This window comes from Mastacembelus armatus, chromosome 14 (assembly GCF_900324485.2).
Source record: "Mastacembelus armatus chromosome 14, fMasArm1.2, whole genome shotgun sequence".
In the NCBI taxonomy this organism is placed as follows: domain Eukaryota; kingdom Metazoa; phylum Chordata; class Actinopteri; order Synbranchiformes; family Mastacembelidae; genus Mastacembelus; species Mastacembelus armatus.
In genome coordinates this window covers 8,215,211-8,236,502 of record NC_046646.1, presented here as the reverse complement: position 1 = coordinate 8,236,502, position 21,292 = coordinate 8,215,211, and the positions used below count along the sequence as shown (strand labels likewise).

The 21,292-nt window shown below is 39.6% G+C and overlaps 1 protein-coding gene across 2 annotated transcripts; it reads left to right on the top strand.

The window, feature by feature from the left end:
* The first annotated feature begins 1,488 nt into the window (after window positions 1-1,488).
* On the top strand, window positions 1,489-9,801 carry LOC113143158 (serine-rich adhesin for platelets). 2 transcript variants are annotated; one of them, XM_026328632.1, is made up of 4 exons: window positions 1,489-1,826; window positions 2,978-6,289; window positions 7,589-7,663; window positions 9,197-9,801. In XM_026328632.1, exons 2-4 carry the CDS (start codon window positions 3,048-3,050, stop codon window positions 9,405-9,407), a joined length of 3,528 nt encoding a protein of 1,175 aa, XP_026184417.1. In that variant the 5' UTR covers window positions 1,489-1,826; window positions 2,978-3,047; the 3' UTR covers window positions 9,408-9,801. The 2 variants fall into 2 exon arrangements, with proteins under 2 accessions (XP_026184417.1, XP_026184418.1); XM_026328633.1 differs by lacking the exon at window positions 9,197-9,801 and adding an exon at window positions 6,736-6,840 and having other exon boundaries at window positions 7,589-7,604.
* Window positions 9,802-21,292: the final 11,491 nt, after the last annotated feature.

The window sequence follows — 21,292 nt, the reverse complement described above, 5'->3', positions numbered from 1 at the left end:
AAATTGCCCATAGGAGTGAGTGTGAGTGTGTGAGGTTGTTTGTCTCTATGTGGCCCTGTGATGGACTGGGGACCTGTCCAGGGTGTACCCCTGCCTTTCACCCAAAGAGAGCTGGGATAGGCTCCAGCAGATCCCTGTGACCCTAAATATTAATAAGCAGGTACGGATGATGGATGGATGGATGGACTTTAAGCTAATATAACACAGCTGAGTGAATAATTACCGTAATTTCCAGACTATGGGTCACAAGTTGCTTTTAGCAAAAACAGCTTTGTTGAACAGAAAACAAACATATATAAGTCACTTCGGTGTATAAGTCGCTTTTCTAATTTTACTGTGTATAGTCTAAATTAGCCTATGAAGAACAAAGACTAGGCATAACAACAAACAGAAGTGCATTACAATATTCATTCATCTGTGTAAAGTAACATTAAACAACTGCACCAACATCTGGGAGAAGATGAAGCGGCAGACTTTACCTACAGTTTGAAGTCTGCAGTATAGCTCTTTTTTGGGGTGGTATTTTCATTTGTGTTACATTAGGATATGTAGTTTAGTGTGAGTATAAGCATTTTTACTTTTTTGACGGTACAATATTATCTTCAACTGAGTCAAGAGTGCCATCTAAAACTAGTGATTACTCAACAAAATGACTGTAAATTAACACATAAAAGTCGCTTTCCCACTGAGTTCCAATATTGTTTACTAATTGAGGTTGAAGCTTTTACTCAGCATAAGTAAAAGTACTAATACCGCAATACAGAAAGTACCAAAGTACTAATGTTCACAGCAGTCCATTTCAAAATAAAGTATCATTAGTTCATAATTCATGACACATCACCTGAAAGCTGGTGTTGAAAAGGTTTCATTATTATATGTAATGATTTGTAGCTTGTGAATTTTCCCCCAAGGATTCTATCTTTTTTTAACTTATAGTAATGCATTATAATTATTGATTAGATTTTAATCATTTAACATGAATCAAAAAGGGTTAATCAAATAAATCTAGAAGAGTATAAAGGACAATACTCGCCTTTGCAATGTGGAGTATGAAGTACAAGCTATCTTAATGTCAAAATAAATTGCATGTAGCAGTAATTTTTTTATAGATTAATGCTCATTATTCTATCAATAAGCAATCAATTGTGCATTTTATGTAGAAATTTCACCAGCTTAGCTTAAATTTCATTTGTTTTACTATTACTGTCACTATTACTCCTGCATGTTCCTCCTTTTTAACTTGCGTGGTAATTTACACACAGTCCCTACCCCACTGATGCAAGTCACTTCCTCTCTCTCCTTCTCTCCCTTGCTCTCTTTCTCCACCCAGCTGTAGATCAGGATGCATGAATTCTGGGAAGGAGGATAGTGGCAGAAATAAAAGAAATGGAGAGGGAGAGGGGGTGAGAGAGAAAGAGAGAGAGGGAGAGGAGGAGGAGGTAAGCAGGGAACACATAGTAGGACAGAATGTGTTGGAGGGCAGCATACTGTAGCATACTGCTGTGCTGTGATTATGGAGTGAGCATGGGAACAGCAGGACCAAAACAAGAGGCGAAGGGGATACAGTAAGGACAAAGCTTGTTTTTATGCCTGGTCAATAAAAGGTAGATTAGTTCAGAGTCTGAGCACTGGAAAAGAGGGTTTATTAAGCAGAAGAACTGACTGCATGCAGTCGGCCACCATGGGATTTTAAATATGAAGACAAAGTCACTTCAAACCTCGAGGACCTGGGAGAAAATAAAACAGAAAGCAGAAAACTAGCTTCTGACATTACGACTCAAAAAGAAAAAAAAAGCATCTTGCAGCAGGATCAATCAAACGCTCAGGTAGGTCCACCAAAGAGAATCACAAAATACGTTAATTCTGCTGAAACTGCTTTTTTCAGTTGTGATTGTTTAGAAAAGTGTGTGGCATTGCAGGAAAAGGTTTATTTTATTTTATTTTTTTTATTTTTCTGTGATCAGGGATTTAATGGTGTATTAACAGGACAGGACAGTTGTCACTTAGAATTAGACAGTGACAACAGACATGGGTCACTTGACTGGGCTCAAGAAACATTAGATGACACGACAATGAAAACAATAATCCCTACAGGTATGGATGAATAAATGTTCATTTTGCCATCGTGCCCTGGATGAAGGTTTTTGGGGAAGATGAAGTGGAAGAAGGAAGCCTTGTCAGGATGTGTTTGCATGAAATTGTTTGTTATAAATCAGTGCTTGCCAACACATTTGCATTGAGTATTTTACTATATAATGATGAAATGTTTGCTCATGTGCAGAAATCCACACATTACTGCCCTGTTGTTGACTACTGAACTGTTGTTGCGTAAATCATCAAAATGACCTCCTGGACACACAAGAATACAGACACATGCGATTTCATGGGTGACATGGACACACACACACACGCACACACACACACACACACAAACTGTCCCCTCTGCGAAAGGGTGTTCCAGTTAAATGCACACAAAGCTTAATGAAGTCTACACTGTAACATTAGTACATTATGGCCTCTTTGCAAGGTGAACTGAATGTGGTGGACAACTGCCTGCTATGACAAATATTGCAATGAGAGAAGAGAGAGTTCACCACAGGAGCTATGTTTTGAATGTTATTCCACAAATAAATTATTCTCTGTGCTGTCAGACATTGAGGGAGGATCTGTGCCATATTTCTAATATAATATAGAACACTTGTTTTCTCAGCAACAGCCTTCTCTTATTACTACCGTCAAAACATTACTATTCCTATTTCTTATTCAGTCACATTATGTTGGGGAAATTTGAAAGTGAGAGCTTATTTTTTCTCTCAACTCAAATCTGCAGCTGATTTTTGAAAATTTCAGTTATTCTTCATTTCCGCAGTCTCAGTTCTAGCCTTGTGTATTGTTTCCACTTGTCCTGCTTACTCATGGATTTCTTTCACATCACTATCTCAAATGCACTGTAAACTTGTTCCTCTCTTACTTTTAGATGGATGAAATGGTGTGGAAACGCTGCCATGGTCTTGAATTATTAGACTTTTGAGTCAGTCAGACAAGGGATGGGGAGAAGAGCAGCTGACCTGTCGACTCCAGTTCCAGTTTTAGGTGTCCCTGCCCTGGTTGGAGTGCGTGGCTGGAAGACAACAGGAGAGAGAACTGGAGGAGCGCTGCTGCAGACGTGGGGACTTCAGTGCAGTGTTGGTGTTCAGACGTCCCCTGGGATAAGCAGATCAGCTACCCAGCACAGCGTACAGCTAACTGATACAACTGCTACACCATCATATAACATTACTCAAACATCCAACAGCGATGTTACCAAGGAGATATTACTGCTGACGAAGAGTGACAAGGAGAGAAGGGCTATTTTAAAACAGAAAAGAGGGGAATGTAAGACCAAAAAGGAAGTCACTTTCGAAGCACTTGGAGGTGAGGCCTCTAAGGATGTGGCCTGCAGTCAGAGGAACAGTGGTGGGACTTATTGCTATGCCAGGGCAATCAAGACCAATCCACATTTTGCAGGGAATGCACCTAATGTCAGGCCTAAACTGAAATCTGCTGCCCGCTACTTCAATGGCAGCGTGGTCGATTCAGACGCTATTGGTGGAATTAGTGTTGATAACGATGAAACTGAGCCTGTAAAGAGTGCAACTTCTCATGAAAGAGATCAAACCAGACTACAAGGTCATTATGCAGAACAGTCTGGGAGGACGCTGTTATCTGCTGTTCGACCTTTTGGTGTGCCACAAAAAATATGCAGCCATTGTGGTGGGAGACAGTCTGTAACCGGAGCTGCCACTTTAGGGGAGAAAAGTCCTTCTGCTCATGCTTGCCCATTAAAGTCAGCCCGCACTTCAGTCCCCACTACCACACATTTCCATTTTGACAGAAATGGAGACCTCAAGCCAATCCTGGATCAAACCCCAGAGAGCATTACAAACACAAATAGGACACACATTACAGTCAATCCACAAATATTACATCTCAATGAAGAACTAATGTATAGAAAAACACCACATCCAGCATGCCCAATACACTCTAAAGGCAACCTGGTCACTCTGTCACATGCACACACTGGCGGTGATGCAATAGCCACCCCACCCACAACCATCCTACATGCTAAAACCATCACTGTCACAAAAGCCACAATTGAAACAAGACAAACTGATGCCACTGTAAAATCCTTTGTAAAACAGCCTCAAGGAAATAAGATTCCCCGACCAACAAGTCTCATATTGACTCCACAAATGGCGACAGCCACCAAACCAAACAACCCACATTCACACACTTATCCCAAGCTCCCCAAGACTGCAAAACACAATGCTTCACAAAATAATGTGCCTCAGAATGCATGCATATCTGCACATGAAAACACACTGTCACACACTACAGCTGTGGGACCTGGAAACACATCCAGTACCAACATACACAAACCAGTCATAACCTTTAACACTGCAGTGACGGACCCTGAGAATGCTAAAGTTAGTCAACATGAACTCCTGCACCCACTGAATAGAGCACAAGTAGACATAGCCACAAATACAACAGATAGCCCAAAGCTGACTCTGAAATGTCCCAAATTATCTAAATCAACCAATGCATTAGACCCGATCAATTTATCAGAAACAACTGATCGACCTACACCTGCAAGTCTACCACATACTTCATGCAGCCCAACTCACGAAGCAAATGAAAAGCCATTCTCAAATGTTAGCGTTAACCCAACTGCATTCTCCACCTTTGCTAATATACCAAACACAACTGTGCCACAATTCAGCACTTTGAATCTTAATGCTACTTCAGATCAAACTACCAAAACCAGCTCTAACCACAAAGCTAAATCTGTGGCTACACAAATTTACTTAATTCAGCCTAAGTCCTCAAAATCTGAACCAACACTTGTAAATGGTGGTACACACCTAACTACGAGATCTCTAAACACAACAGCAGAAACTAAATCCGCAGAATCTCAAACTACATTGTCTTCAAGTGCAGTTCTCAGCTCTAAATTCACATGTAACAGCACATACAGTAATACAGCACTCAGGAACTCCTCACTTACTCTGAAAAATTCAACATCTACAGCCAGCACTTCATCATCTACATTATCAGACAACCAGAGTAACATCTGTGTATCAAGTAGAAATTTTCTTCAGTCAGCAAATGCAACTCTAGAAGAACTTGCTCACAATGATAGCCCCTACATAAATAAGCCCAGTCACATACAAGCAACAGGCATCAGAACTCAAACCAATAATGAATCTGGTGTCTGCGGTGTTGTTTCCAATCAAGGAAACAACTCCAAAACAACTCCACTCACATTATCTGAGCCACTAAATGTGTCAAGTAATCATAACCAAGACAGCGATGCAGGCACCCACAATCCTAATTCAGCATGGAATCCCAATATTAAATCATATAGCAATAAACACAAATACAGTGGTGATCTAATCAGGGAATTAGATGTTCATAAGTCAAAAGACCATGAAAATTCAAATCTATCACAGGTCACTAACCTTCAGAATTACATTTCCCTAATTAAGTCAAGCAGCTCTTCTCTGCAGGGTTGCATAAACACAGAACAACAAAGGCTTGAACATTATCAAGGATACACAGACATAAAACACAAGGGACAGTGTGCTCCATGCCCACCAGTAAAAACAGCCCAGGAGACGGATTCAAATACAGAACAGAACGCCCTGGGTATATCAACCAGACATGCAAATATTAAGTTTAAATCCAATGCAGATAAACAAAAACATCCCAATTACTCAACATCAACATCACAAATAAACTGCAATAGCCCATCATCAGCAAACACTAGTGCACATGTTGACCCATTCACACAAACATCTGTACACCAAAACTCTGATTTGCATGTATCATCACTACCACGAACACTCACTGGTTCAGAGCTTTCTTTCACTGCAGCAACCCCATTCAAAAGTGAAGAAGAGCTTTGTAGGCACACAGGCCCTGAGTGTAATTCTATAGTGCCGCCATCAGCAATGCGCTCAGCATCCCATCCCCTCCTCCAGTCCTGCAAGGCGGATGCGATCGTAAGACCGGATTCAAAGTTTAGCCCTGCTCCCCTTCAGCCTTGCCCAGAGGACACCAGCCTGGCTCACTCCCACCCAGCTGATGCAGCTCTGTTGCTGCCTCCTTCCCCACAGTGCTGCAAATCAGCAGCCCTACAGCAGAGGCTCGAGACTGTGGAGGCCAGTCTGGCAGCCAACAAGGACAGGATCACTACACTGCTTAACATTATCCATGACCTGGAGATGTGTCACACTCCCACCAGTAGGTAAGAGACTGTGTGTGGTGTAGGGGTTTGTTGCACCAACAAAACATCACAGAAACAACAGTGTTGATTAGTTTAAACAATTAAACAATTCATGCCATTATTTGTTGTGTTACAAATAAACGTGTAACAGCATTATTTCATGATGCATGTTCAAACATTTAATTTATACTTGTGAAGTGAGCATTTAACATTTTTGGATAACCAATGCAAAGGGCTGGACATGACATATTATACTATGTTTAGTCCAATACAGGTGCAGTTGCCAGATTTTAGGAAATTACTTTAAAACTGTGCTGATCTTTGGTTTTCCAGTGAGTCATCAACTGCATTTTTTGGAACAACTCAGTGGCTTTGTAATTCACTGGCAACCTGGGATGTTTTTCAATCTAAACAACTTCTGCATGTGTCTGTGTGTGTGTGTATAATTAATTATTATTATGGTTCAGCAGAGAAATCAATGCTTACTGCAGAGGCAATGAGAGACTATACAACAGGCAACCAAGCTCTAGGCTACTTATATTTGCATCCTGAGACATAGAGATACAGTACAGGTATGAGTTTTAACACCCACACTTACTTGTAAAGTAATGTGACAAATTATTAAAGATGTTTTTTTCAAATATCTGATCATCCTCACTAATACACTGAGGGGAGAAAACATCTGTGTACCACTTTTTTCTTATATAATGTACTGTATCCAGTGAATACAAAATACGTACACAGGACACAATAGGACAAAGCAAAGATTTTCTGACATTGAACTAGATTTCACATTTGATTAATAAAATAAAAGCCTTAAATAGATAAACAGTGATGATTTATGTATTTATTATATTCATGTAACAATTTAACAACTTGAGAAATATTGTTTCTTAAGATTTTATGAAACTGGTTTAATGTCCCCAGTAAATCAAGATTCAGGGTGTGATTATATGAATCAGTAACATTGTTAAAAGTTTGCAAACAGGTCTGCAGATATGTGCTCAAGTGTGACAGAAACCTATTTGGGCAATTTCATGAGGGCACATCTCAGAGAGATTTATTTAGCCATAACTCTTCTGGGACAAATAACAGGAATTAAAACAGCCTTCAGGCTATATGTCTGTGTCAATCATTCTCATCCACTGTAGTGTGCTAATAATTTGTGACTGCCTCTGAGGTCATGTTTCAGAATAACTCCTAATAACTGAGTGATGTCTGACATAATGCATCTATATCAGAGAGGGTGAATGAAATGAATGAAGTTGTGAAAGGATAATTCTCTTATTAATGCATGCCAATGACTTTTGTTTATTCTAGTCGGCGATGCTACAAAACTGGACAGGACCTCAAAAACTGCTCAACTTGCCAGAAGACTGCTTGTATAGTCTACAGGTGAGAGGACTGAATTTTCCAATCTGCATGTACACATATAGTATATGTGCATTGCTTTTTGTTTTGGCAAGCATAGCAGTGAGAATATATTGGTTTACTCAAGGACAAACACAAGGATTTTATTTACAGTTACAAACACATAATTCAGCAAAAGGTTTGGCCTACTCGCCGTTATCATTCGCCAGTTCTCTGCCAGCCTGTTCATTTCACTTCGCCGAAAATGAAAGACTTACAGTATGGACAGCTTACAAAGTGAAAAGCTGTGTGCTGCTCATTTGTTTCTCACTCAGAATACATTGGGAGATTACATTTTGCTCTCTGAGCAGATCATAAATCTTCTGTTACATTTTAAGCACTTACTGTATGTGACACAATGTATTCAAAAGAGATTTATGGAGATTAAGATAGACTTTCTAAAATTAAAGAAAGCTAAGAGGAACCAAGTCATACCCAAGCAGCCAGCACAGTTGATTTATAATGATTTACACTGATCATTCCTGAGGTCATTGTTAACGTTGTAAATTTGCTTTAATTTCATAGAAAATAAAATATGTTAGCAGATGAGGTGAGCCGTGACAGGGGGTGATTTTTATCTTATCTTAAAATGACACATTTTTCTTTGTGATATTTTAGCATCCTGCAACAATTTTAAGGACGACAGAGATTTAAAATCTGCCGCTTTGACAATAAAAATAAAGAGGGTTGTTGTGTGGACATGATAAGAGCTCACAAAGTCTCATTATCATTTCATTAAAGAAAGATACTAACATACTTTGACATTAGTCTGAGAAAAGATTTTATTATGTATATCTTGCCAAGTTTGTTGAAGATTTAACATATTAGCACTTATCATGTAATAGTTGTCACCTCCAATGTTCTGACTTTGGCTTTGGTTTTCACCCATTAGCGAAACTGTTGCATCAGCAGAGGAAAACAGAACAATAACAATCTTAATTGTCCCAGAAATATCATACATATGAGGAAAGTCGGCTGAGAAATTTAAAAGTCTGTTCATCATCTCTTGGAAAAATGCCTCATTCTCCACAAAGCAAAAGCTAAAGCGGCCTTTATCTTGAAATATTCAGAACCTTCCTCTTGATCTACTTATTTTCAAAACCGCTTTTCCATGACAAAAAAAAAAAATCTTACATAAGTTGATTAGCTGACTGGTGTGTGTTGGCATCTTGTCCTTAAAGGCCAATTGGAAGATAAGGATATTCAAACACAATGTGTAAACCTTCAGAAAAAAAAAAAGCTGCTGCTGGGGAATATTTTCCTGCCCAAATCAATCACTTTGAAATCTGACATGCACAGAGGTTTTCACATGAAGGGTGCTATAAAAAGCAAAGTGAAGTGTGGCGATACATTTTTAGATTTGTGGCATTTTAAAGCCTTAGACCTGCTGGTAATGTAGCAGACCTGAAGATAAAATCATTTGCATTCTCTGGTATGAGCTGCAATTGATTCCACTCTTTATTTCATAACTGTGTTTTTGAGGTTTTAGTAACTTTCACTGCATGCCTGTCTGTCCAGTGTGGAGTATGACTTCAGGCAGCAGGAGAGACGCTTCTTGGAGGTTCTGAATGATTCAGCAAGAGGAAATAAAGCTTTCACCATGCACCTCTCCCAGCCCTTAAACTTCAGTCTGCTCAGAAATGTCATCAAGAACTTGTCTAAGGTGAAAAGCAAAAAACTGTGCAAGACCCTGTTGAAATGGCTGCCCAGGAAAATCCAGCAGGTGTAGACCGCTTAATACAATACCTGTGTGCTGTTTAATAACCATTAGCCTGTGTTACAAATGACCAGCAGAAACCTTAGCAGAAAGGATGAGATTATTCTGGATTAGGATCTAACGACAGTTTCACTCTTCTGCACATGGTCAAAGCTTATAAGGATTATCTACTCAATTTTGACCCTATATTTGTAATCTTCATCCATAAGGACGTTTTTATTTCACATTTGAAAGTTAATTTTATTGTCAATGCACCTGATGAAACTTAGCCACATATTTGTTTACTTAATTGTACATATTAGATTCAGTGCTTGGTATTTTGGTCACTATTATTACTATTAGCAACGCCCCATGAGTTTCCACGTATTTGACCTCTTCAGTTGTTCCTTTACCTGCTTCCCTGAAGAATATACGTGCAATGTACTGTAAAACATGTTTTTGAATGGAATAATTTTGAAATGCAAAAATAAATCTGAATTTACTGACCGTCTGTCAAAGCGGTTCATTTGTTTAATTCTGGGTGCTAAACTGAATGTGGTCCATTTTTACACAGAATAAAGACAGTTTTCAGCTAAAGCACAGTGAGCTCCTGTGCATCAAAACCTTTTCGCAGCAGCTGAGAGTGCAAAATATAGAGACACATTCATTACGCTTTTTCCAATTGCGCTGATGGTCTCCAAATCCCCAAACAATCTGAACTTCATAAAAGGTTTCTGAGTAAAACAATGACATGACGAAAGGCTGCAACGAAGCATGAGTCACAGTCGCAATCTTCATGTGCACATGAACACGTTCATGGACACAGACACATGGACGTAAACCACAGTCAAGTGAGCCAAAACCTTGTGGACAGCTTCACTGTTTTCACACATAATCAGCACAAGAGGAACATGAGTTTGCTGGAGTAAAGTTTATCGACAGTCATGCATGAGGAAAATCAATAAGACAAGCAAAGATGATGTTTCCCACTTAGATGCTTTAATTGAAATTCCTCCAAGAAATGTTATTTCTGAGAAGAATTTCAGTTAAATAATCAGAAGAAGAAATTTTCAGAAGAAAAGCATTATTTCTTCTTTTTGTAAGTATGAAATTCTTGAAACAATGTTCCTGGAGGGACATGAGGGTAGGTAGCAGCTCTATAAAACCTTGTAGCCTGATGCACGTAACGCAGTCATGCCACCGAGGTTCACTAAACTGATGTAAGTGACAGTAAGCCCCCCCCCCCCCCCACTATAAATGATAACAATGCATGATGCAACGTGCTGCAATGTATAGTTAGAGGTTATCCATTTCTGCTGCACAACAGCAGTCTATTAAAGGTGTATCTATAAAACTGTGCAGCATTGCAAAATATATATTGAATATATAGATTGCTGAAAGAATAACAGTGTAGTACAACAATGACACGATGAAAGGCTGCAACAAAGTCTAAACACAAAACTCGGGCCTGAGTTTTATCGTGGCTCATAAAGAATATTTTACACGTAATGTCCCACATTATAGAGCCAGAAGAACACTTTTTGTAACTCGAACTTGAAAATGAACAAAGACTTGGGGCTCTCTGCTTTCTGTTTGAGGGGCTACTAGCATAACACACATGAATCTCCAAACTGAAGTGTTGCTGTTTATGTTGCATCATTAGCAAGAGAGGTGCTAGTATATGATAATGAAGAAAGTGTGAAATGAATGTAAGACAATATAGTAGTAATAGTATTTTTAGGATACAGTGGCATATCCGGACAAGAACAGAGCGTTAATGGTGGTAGCTTGTAGAATGGCTCCAACAGGGCTAAAGAAATGGCTAATAGTGGTAAGGAAGGCAATACAGCAGGTAAGATGGTGAAAATAGTTGCAGATAAAATGGGAGTATATGGCGTAGAGGGCTACAATCTCAGGTTTGCCAGAAAGGTTTGGCCCACACTCACCCACCATCACCACCCATCGATGGACTGTGAAAAACATACTTTTAAACAACCAATTTTGAAAATTACAATAGGTAAACAAACATCAAGCCAAACAAATTTGTGTTATATAAAAATAATTAAAATAAAGTAAATAAAATTGAAATGAATTGCAATTTTGATGACGTGGACAGACGTAGCGCTAGCTCATAACTCTTCCACTGATGTCATTCCCTGGCCAGTCTGTGGACCGCAATCTGTTGATGTTACATTTTAGTATCGGCTCAGTTGAGTTGAGCCGAATAGAGCTAGTGGAAAAGCTCCAATGGACTTGTTTTTTAGAGGCCAGTCTCACTGAGCCCTTCATCCAAATGTAAATGGTTCCATAAAACAAAATATGAAAAAGCTGGACAACATATTGCACTCATTGTCTTTCCCAGTGAATAGAACCAGTTGTCATATATGTGTTACATCCCAAAGTGGTTAGAAAAGCAATTGTGCAATATCAGTTCTCACTTTCCTTACTGCAATAAGCGTGTCAGTGTAACTCAAAAAGTGTTGTACACAAATAATTAACTGCGTCAGTTATGTAATCACAGCAACAACATGATTGTATTGCTTCTTTTGAAGTTTGGTACCTGGGTATAGAGCTGGAGGCAGAACTTAGGAAAATGAATAAATCAATAACAGCATGTCTGCGATGACTCAGGAGCATTATTCAAACATGGAACTGCTGTGCTGGTGCTGACTTCTGTAAAGAAATAATGTTGTTGTTTGTCTGTTTCTCTGTACTTGCACATTTTGTCTGTATAAAACAAAGAAACTCTTTCACACGGGCTGCAAAACCTCCAAACTTGGTTGTGGGTGACTGGGGCATCTGTATACAGAATACTGTTTAACAGAGAGGCATTTGGACCAGTCCTTTAACCTTTTTTTATGGAATTCCTTGGAAAGAATTTTATTGCTACATTGACTGTCTGTACTGAAATGTTCCTCTGATAGTCACAAATATGTTTACAGAATCAGTATTGCTTTGTTATTCTTTCTAATAATGTAGTCACCAAATGACTTTCAACTCTACTTTCAGATTCTGTGTGTAAAATGTATGTGGTACACATTGCTTGAATGCTAAACATATAAAAAAAAAAAACATATATTTCTTGTGAAACTGTTTTTCTGTTTGCTGCACGGTGGAAAACAGTAGAGGGAATCATCAGTGCAAATCAAGCACTGGTCTTTACAACTGCTCTGTCACTGAACAAATAAAATCTGCCAGCTGAAAAAGAGAAATTCCAATAAGCCCTGAACAGACACCACTCATTTTGGTGAGCAAGCTCAAAGATAATGCACCTAAAATAATAATACAAAAATAAATGTTCCTGTTCTTTGATCCCTTTTCATTACACACATAACCCTGGTCTCTTCTGAAAGATAACTTTCAAATTTTATAGCCAAAAAATCAAAATGAGCAAAAGAGATATTGAACCAAAGTCACAGGGGTAAAAACTGTACGTGGTACACATATCTTGTTTTATCGCATCTGTTTTTTTGTAGAACCTTTTGTTATATCAAAGACACTTACAGTCCAGTACAAAGTAACGCACAGGTAGAGCTACCAAGGCCAAAGTGTCCTATGTTGGAATGGTGTCTTTTAAATGGTTAAGGCACATGTCTGATATTGACTGTATATCAAATGACACCCTGTAAATTGAGAGAAATATTAAAACTGCAGAAAACCACTGAAAAGCAACACATTGGTCTGCAGTTCTATGCAGCTCTCAACCACTTTCAGCTCATTATTTGGGTTCACTGGTCCGTCTGGTTGAGGTCCAATGGCTCTCACCAGACCTTGCATATGAAAGCCATGGACAGATGCCAGCTCAAACAAAGTATACATTGCCTTTGCACTGAAAAATGCCAGAGAGCTGAAGTTTGCTCAGGTGAATGCACAGACTTGTAGGTTGCATGTATAGGTAACTAATTGTTGGCAAACGCTGCAGCAATGAAAGTCATTAAGGACTGCTACCATGTACAAAATTAGGGTCAGAAGTAGCTGCCAGAGGCAGATACAGTGGTAGCTGAGCAAGCAGGAGCGAGCTATTCTTACAGTCCACTGTGCTTAAAGTTGGCTGTGCATACTGGCTTGGGATTTGACTCAGTGTTTTTGTTTTTTTTTTTAATAATGGTTAGTCTCATTAGTTTGTTTGTTTGTTAGTTATTTAAACTGTTGCATGGAAGGTGTGACTATAAGCCTAAATCTTACTTTGGTGATCCCAGATTTAAACATGAAAAGTCTGGTTATCATAAAATTTGCAAACTCAATGTATGCTACAAACACACACTATCCTGGAAAGGCCACTGCCTGCTGATTTGCATTTTTTTGCATTTCTACACCACCGTAAGCTTTATGTGGCACCAGTGATTCATGCATGCTTTTAATCCAGTAAAACATATGCTAATCATTTCACAACACAGTACAGCATGAAACATTATAAATATCAGCAAGGGTATTTTCCCAATAAATGTCTATGTTCTTTTGAAATTTAACAACAGCATGGATCAGAGTGACACTATTTTCGCTAGTTGTCAAGAGGTGTAATTATACAAAATTGGACATTATGAGCTAAAGATAAAAACAACTGCAGGTTTTTTATGATGTGTCCACCCCCTGTGAGACAGTTTCATTTCCACTGCAGTGCTTCTCACCCGGGGCAACATGCAAGGAACTGACAGACATTTTTAGGACTGAAATTCTGTGCAAATTGGCCTGTTATTCTTCTTTCCCACACAGTAAACTGTCAATTCCTACATCCACAGGAGGCTAATGAAGACATTTTTACAAATCTAACACTAATAAGGATGTACAGCAAACTGAGCACATTCAAATGTCTGGTGTTGATATGAACCTTAAAAAAAATTTGGACTCAATATAGTTTTATTTTGTATCCTGTTTAAATGTCATCATAATGATGTTTAATGACATGCATATCTACATATGTTTTACACCATCAACTCCTAACCTTGATGTAACACAGTGTTAACTGGTTAATCCCACCTCTCCCAGTGGAAGATAAAAACACCCTTATGGACAATAGAAGGGCAGAGAGTCTTCCTTTAACCTCATTTGCATCGTTTTGCTAAAAAAGAAAATGGTTTCTTTACGCTTGCTGTGCTTTGATGCAAATAATTGTCTGTATTGTGTCACTCACCACTTTACTTTTTTGTAAACCACATATGCTGAAATATAGTCTAATCTACACTAAACATACTGCTTGCAGTATTTTTTTAAATTTATGTGTTTAGAACACTAGATTTGACATAATGCAACCACAGGGGGGCACAATCCAGTGTCTTCATGTGCCGGTCCCAAGTCTGGGTAAATGCAGACGGTTCAATTCAATTCATTTCAATTCAATTCAATTTTATTTGTATACCGCCAAAGGGTAGGGGGAGCTCAGTGCACCGATGGTCCTCGGGCAGTCCTAGCACAGAGCCTTGTGGAACTCCATAACTAACTTTTGTTCATGTGGAAGGTTCATCATGGACATGAACAAACTGGAATCTGTCCGATAAATAGGATTGGAACCATTTTAACGCTGTTCCTCTGATACCAGTCACATGCTCCAGTCTCTGTAATAAGATGTTGTGGTCGATAGTGTCGAATGCAGCACTAAGGTCTATGGAGGACAAGGATAGAAACAAGTCCATTATCTGAAGCTAAGAGACTGTTACCGTTGGTAACCCTTAGTCGGTTGTGTCAGGAAGGGCATCTGACACAAATATGACTTCCATACCGGATTAGGTCGTGGCCCGGATTAACAATGACCGCCACTGGTGCTGTTGACCTACAGGGTGCCAGTGGAAATTGGACTACTGTTGGTCGAAGAAAGAGAGGAGGCAAAGAAAGAAGAGGAAGGGCAGGAGTGTAGGACTTAGAGTAGGGACTTTGAATGTAGGGACTTTGTCAGGGAAAACTAGAGAGTTGGCTGATATGATGGAGAGAAGAAAGGTGGAGATCTTGTGTGTTCAGGACACCAGGTGGAAAGGTAGCAAGGCCTATAGATTAGGAGCAGGGTTCAAGCTGTTTTATCATGGTGTGGATGGAAAGAGGAATGGAGTAGGAGTTATCCTGAAGGAGGATTTTGCTAGGAATGTTCTGGAGGTGAAGAGAGTGTCAGATAGGGTGATGAGTCTGAAGCTGGAAGTTGAAGGTGTGAAGTTGAATGTTGTCAGTGGTTATGCCCCACAGGTAGGATGTGAGTTGGAAGAGAAGGAGAAATTCTGGAGGGAGATGGATGAGGTGAATCAGGGTATCCCTAGTGGTGAGAGAGTGGTGATTGGGGCAGACTTCAATGGACATGTTGGTGAGGGAAACAGAGGTGACGAGGAAGTGATGGGTAAGTTTGGTATGCAGGACAGGAATGCAGAAGGACAGGTGGTGGTAGACTTCTCAAAAAGGATGGAAATGGCTGTATTGAACACATTTTTTCAGAAAAGAGAAGAGCATAGGGTGACATATAAGAGTGGAAAGCAATGTGGAGCACACAAGCTGATTACATCTTGTGCAGACGTTACAACCTGAAAGAGTAGTGCAAAGTAGTTGCTGGGGAGAGTGTAGGCAGACAGCATAGGATGATGATGTGTATGATGACTCTGGTGGTGAGGAAGATGAAGAGGACAAGGGCAGAGCAGAGGACCAAGTGGTGGAAGTTGAAAAAGGAAGAGTGTTGTGTGGCTTTCAGGGAGGAGCTGAAACAGGCTCTGGGAGGTCAGGAGGTTCTTCCAGATGACTGGACAGATACAGCTAAAGTGATCAGGGAGACAGGTAGGAGGGTATTTGGTATGTCATCTGGAAAGAGGAAAGCAGATAAGGAGACTGGGTGGTGGAATGAGGAAGTTCAGGAGAGTGTTAAGAGGAAAAGGTTAGCTAAGAAGAAGTGGGACACTGAGAGGACAGAAGAGAACAGACAGCAGTAGGAGCAGATGCAGCGTAAAGTGAAGATAGAGGTGGCAAAGGCCAAACAAAGGGCATATGAGGATTTGTATGATAGGTTGGACACTAAGGAGGGTGGATTTGGTTGGCGAGGCAGAGAGACAGAGATGGGAAGGATGTGCAGCAGGTTAGGGTGATCAAGAACAGGGATGGAAATGTGTTGACAGGTGCCACAAGTGTGATGGAAAGATGGAAGGAATATTTTGAAGAGTTGATGAATGAGGAAAATATTAGAGAGCACAGAGTAGAAGAGGTGACTGTTGTGGAGCAGGAGGTAGCAAAGATCAGTAAGGATGAAGCGAAGAAGGTGTTGAAGAGGATGAAGAGTGGAGAGGCAGTTGGTCCTGATGACATACCTGTGGAGGTATGGAAGTGTTTAGGAGAGGTGGCAGTAGAGTTTTTGACTGGGCTACTTAACAAGATCTTGGAGAGTGAGAGGATGTCTGAGGAATGGAGGAGAAGTGTCCTGGTGCCCATCTTTAAGAACAAGGGAGATGTGCAGAGTTGTGGAAACTACAGAGGAATAAAGCTGATGAATCACACAATGAAGTTATGGGAAAGAGTAGAGGAGGCTAGGCTGAGGTCAGAGGTGAGCAATTTGTGAGCAGCAGTATGGTTTCATGCCAAGAAAGAGAACCACAGATGTAATATTTTCTTTGAGAATGCTGACGGTGAAGTACAGAGAAGGCCAAAAGGAGCTGCATTGTGTCTTTGTAGATTTGGAAAAAGCGTATGACAGGGTGCTGAGAGAGGAGCTGTGGTTTTGTATGAGGAAGTCTGGAGTGGCAGAGAAGTATGTTCGAGTGGTGCAGGACATATGAGAGCTGTAAGACAGTGTTGAGGTGTGCTATAGGGGTGACGGAGGAGTTCAAGGTGGAGGTGGGACTGCACCTGTGGTGATGGACAGGCTGACAGATGAGGTTAGACAGGAATCTCCGTGGACCATGATGTTTGCAGATGACTTTGTCATCTGTAGTGAGAGCAGGGAGCAGGTGGAGGAAAATCTAGAGAGGTGGAGGTTTGCTCTGGAAAGGACAGGAATGAAGGTTAGCCACAGTGAAACAGAGTACATGTGTGTAAATGAGAGGGACTCAAGTTGAATGGTGAGATTACAGGGAGTAGAGGTGAAGAAGGTGGAGGATTTTAAGTACCTAGGGTCAAAGACATGTGCAAGCAGGTTGGAACGGGTGGAGGAAAGTGTCAGGTGTGATGTGTGATAAAAGAGTGTCAGCAAGAATGAAAGGAAAGGTGGACAAGACAGTGGTGAGACCAGCCATGTTGTCTGGTTTAGAGACAGTGGCACTGAGAAAAAGACAGGAGGCAGAGCTGGAGGTAGCAGAGCTGAAGATGTTGAGGTTCTCTCTGGGAGTGACGAGGATGGATAGGATCAGGAATGAGGACATCAGAGGGACAGCTCATGTTAGATGTTTTGGAGAAAAAGCCAGGGAAGCCAGATTGAGATGGTTTGGACATGTTCAGAGGAGGGACAGTGAATACATTGGTAAAAGGATGCTGAGGTTAGAGCTGCCAGGAAGGAGGCCTAGAGGAAGACCAAAGAGGAGGTTCTTGGATGTAGTGTAGGAGGACATGAGGATAGTTGGTGTGGATGAGGAGGATACAGAGGATAGGGTTAAATGGAGGCAGATGATTCGCTGTGGCGACCCCTGAAGGGAGCAGCCGAAAGGAAAAGAAGAAGAAGAAGAAGAACACTAGATTTGACATACAAATATGTCACTAAATCTTCTAAATTTGCTGCATTTTGCATGAAAACAAAAACTAGATTGAGACATAACATTAACTGTATTATCTGTGTTTATGACTTACATGTGCAACATTTCAGCAGAGGCCCTTAATGCTTGTTCTCCTACTTGAACCTCCTGCAGTGAGCAATATCCCATCTTGTAGAAAATATATTAAAATATCGACAGTATTAATTTAGTATTCCCTGATCTAATTATGTCAACATCTCTCATCCCCTCAAATATCACTATATACTGAAAGGGCAGCAGAGAATTGACAGTTATTATTAACCAATTCTTTTTTTACATGACATAAAGCCTTGTCATAATATTAATACTAAGAAATAAAAGAAGGAGATGTTTACTTGCACAGCACCTTTCAAAACCTTGTTATAATGTGATTTATACAACATAAGATAGATATAGTGTGTAAAACATGAAAATAATTCATATGGTCACATTAAAATAATTCAAATGCAGTTAACATGAGTTTTAAGAAGGGGTTTAAAAGATGATATGAGTCTGAGCTCCTCAGGCAGGTCAATCCAGAACTTAACAGTAACGGCATGATGCCTGACATGTTACAGCTCCACACGGCGCAGGCAGCAGGTTTGTGTCTGACCTGTAGACAGGTTGGTAGGCGTGAGCAACAGTGAAATATAATCTGGACCTTGTCCATGAAGAGCCTGTTAGCAGTGATTCAGTCTGAGAATTATTTATTACATAATGTCAACAGTGTAGTGCACTTGCACTGTCTCTTAAGCCCACAGATGTCTTTGTCAAGCCAAGGTGAAAGACCATTATTCTTAAAGTTGACTTTTATAGAGGCCACATTGTCAGCAGAACTAGTTTCAGAGACACTGTCAGAGAAAAGATAAGAAAATTTTGGAGCTATTTAGAAATGTAAGACTGCACTGGGTCATTCTGATTTGCACTAACCTGGGAACATATTTATCTTGCTCAGCTGTGAATTAATACAAAAAATGTACATATTACATTGTATTGGTGTCACATTAAGCCTCAGTGTGGTAACCAGAATAGAGAATGATATGTTCCATCAGATCTTTATATCATCAGATAAAATGTCCATTGTCTAGTCACTCTGGATGCCTACTGGCTGTTTGAAAGTAGGTCAAATATAAAACTAACCCTAACCCAGAGGAGTTTTATTTAAAAAAAAAAAATCCATGTATACCTTCTCAAATGTGAGTACAACAATAACAGCATCCATTTGTCTGTACTGGGAGGGTAATATGCAATTAAATTATATCACTAGGCAGTCAGGGTGCACTGAGACTGCACTATAGTTGTCAAATAAGCGTGCTTAAATTAGCAACCTGTAGCTGTGACCTCATTATATGTGGACAAACAGCTACTGTGGATAAGTGCCAAATGTGACAAAAGTTTCAGGAGCCATGATAGGTTTCCAGTCAGTGGTAAAACTAAGCAGAGGATTACAGTTCCCATGTTAGTATTTAATAGTTTGTTTACATCAGCTTGTTTGGTTAATATGCAGTTTCTTTTCTGCGATTATATCCACCAAATATGAAGACTTAAGATTCTTCCCAGTTACTGCTATATATATGTAAGTGGTTTGGTGTACACAGAGACCTAATGACTCATTTTGAAATGCAGACTTACTGGCAGTGTTCCTTTGGGGACAAAGAGGGGTGGAAGAGGGCAGATTGGGGCTTACACTCAGTCCTCCTCTCAGAGTCAAGTGTCCTCTAGAGGGAATTCAGAGGAGCAGTAATCCACTGAGACGGGAAAGCCTAGCTTTACCCGGGATATGTAATATGACAGCGCACAGTGGAAGAGGAAGCAGAGAATAGTGGCTGAATTTCCACACAACAGAACAGACAGTTGACCTGGGGCTTTTATTTGGTCTTGAATATGATTATCATTTTGTTTAAAATTCTGTAGAAGACCATTTCCACTGTGTTTTTATTTTTGGTTTCTGACTTCCCTCAATCATGTCCAACACTGTATACATTAATAAGAATGACAAAGGTGTGTGAAAGCACATACTTCTACAGGACAGGATACATAGTCTGAATTAGAGTCACCAGAGATAAGAATAGGTGTGTCAAAACTATCAGCTTTTGCATTGCATCTTGCAGTACGGTCCCACTATTAAATGCATTATAACAAGCCTGTTTCCTCACTGGTCAAAGGTATAATGGCTAATTTAAATGTAAGCGAACATATTTCCTCAACAAATGCTTTGCTTCCTCATCTAATTATGGCTATAGATAATAAGCTCAAATTTCTAGCAGCATTGTTACAGTGATGGCAGCCAGATGGCTGGTCTCTTGGTCTATCTGTCAGCTGATTTGTTCATCGTTTTCATCTTGACTGTATTAACTCAGTAATTATTGCATGGTAAACCAACACTGTGTACAAATGACACTGGCTCCCAGATAGTCCTGATGTCTTTGGTCATCATCTGACTTTTCCTCCTCTCTGACCAGCAGGTCAAAGTTTTCACTTAGAATAAAATGTCTCAACAGCCATAGAATGGCTTGGCACCAAATGTACGAACCTTTGTGACACCAGAGGATTGATCCTAATGACTCCTTCCTGTAATCATTAACCACTAGGGTGACATTTGTCAAGAACTGTGGTTTAGATATTCACTCTGAATAAACTGCAATAACTTCATGTTCTTTTTATCTAGGAACATCATCATCATCCGAAACTTTGGTTTGTGACTGAACACCAACTAAAGTAATCACATTCCCATCTACATCAGTTTATTTTAATGCTTAGCCATAATTAGTGAATGTTGCCATGCTAACATGCTAAAAACTGTATTGTACAGCCTATTGTTTATGCGTTGTATAGACAAGCTACTTTTAGAATGACTGGGCTATTCATAAAGATGAAGATTAATATTATTAATAATCATTTATATTAATAATTATTATTATGCATTCACTGAAAATACACCTACATCATTAAAAATAGTTTGAGGTTATTACTTTTTAATTTATTTCACATCTGACATCACATTTGACATCTTGTATTTGGAGAATGATTTAAAGATCTCTGCAAGTGAGTTTGACTTTTAACGTTCAATCTTTAGATCAAATTTATTTTTCTGAATAAATATGTCGTACATGTTTTTTTTCTACAACAAGTTGCATGCTTCATTAAGTATAGAAAAATCAGTACCACCAAATGAGCACTAAACTACTTAATTAGCTGACCTACAGGGTGTGCAGGAGAGCATGTTCAAAGATACAGAAATGAGAACATTTTACA

Coding starts and splice junctions, on each gene's coding strand:
- LOC113143158 (XM_026328632.1), top strand. CDS start 3,048: ATGGGGAGAAGAGCAGCTGACCTGTCGACTCCAGTTCCAGTTTTAGGT. Junction 6,290..7,588: donor TGTCACACTCCCACCAGTAG/GTAAGAGACTGT, acceptor TGTTTATTCTAG/TCGGCGATGCTACAAAACTG. Junction 7,664..9,196: donor ACTGCTTGTATAGTCTACAG/GTGAGAGGACTG, acceptor CTGTCTGTCCAG/TGTGGAGTATGACTTCAGGC.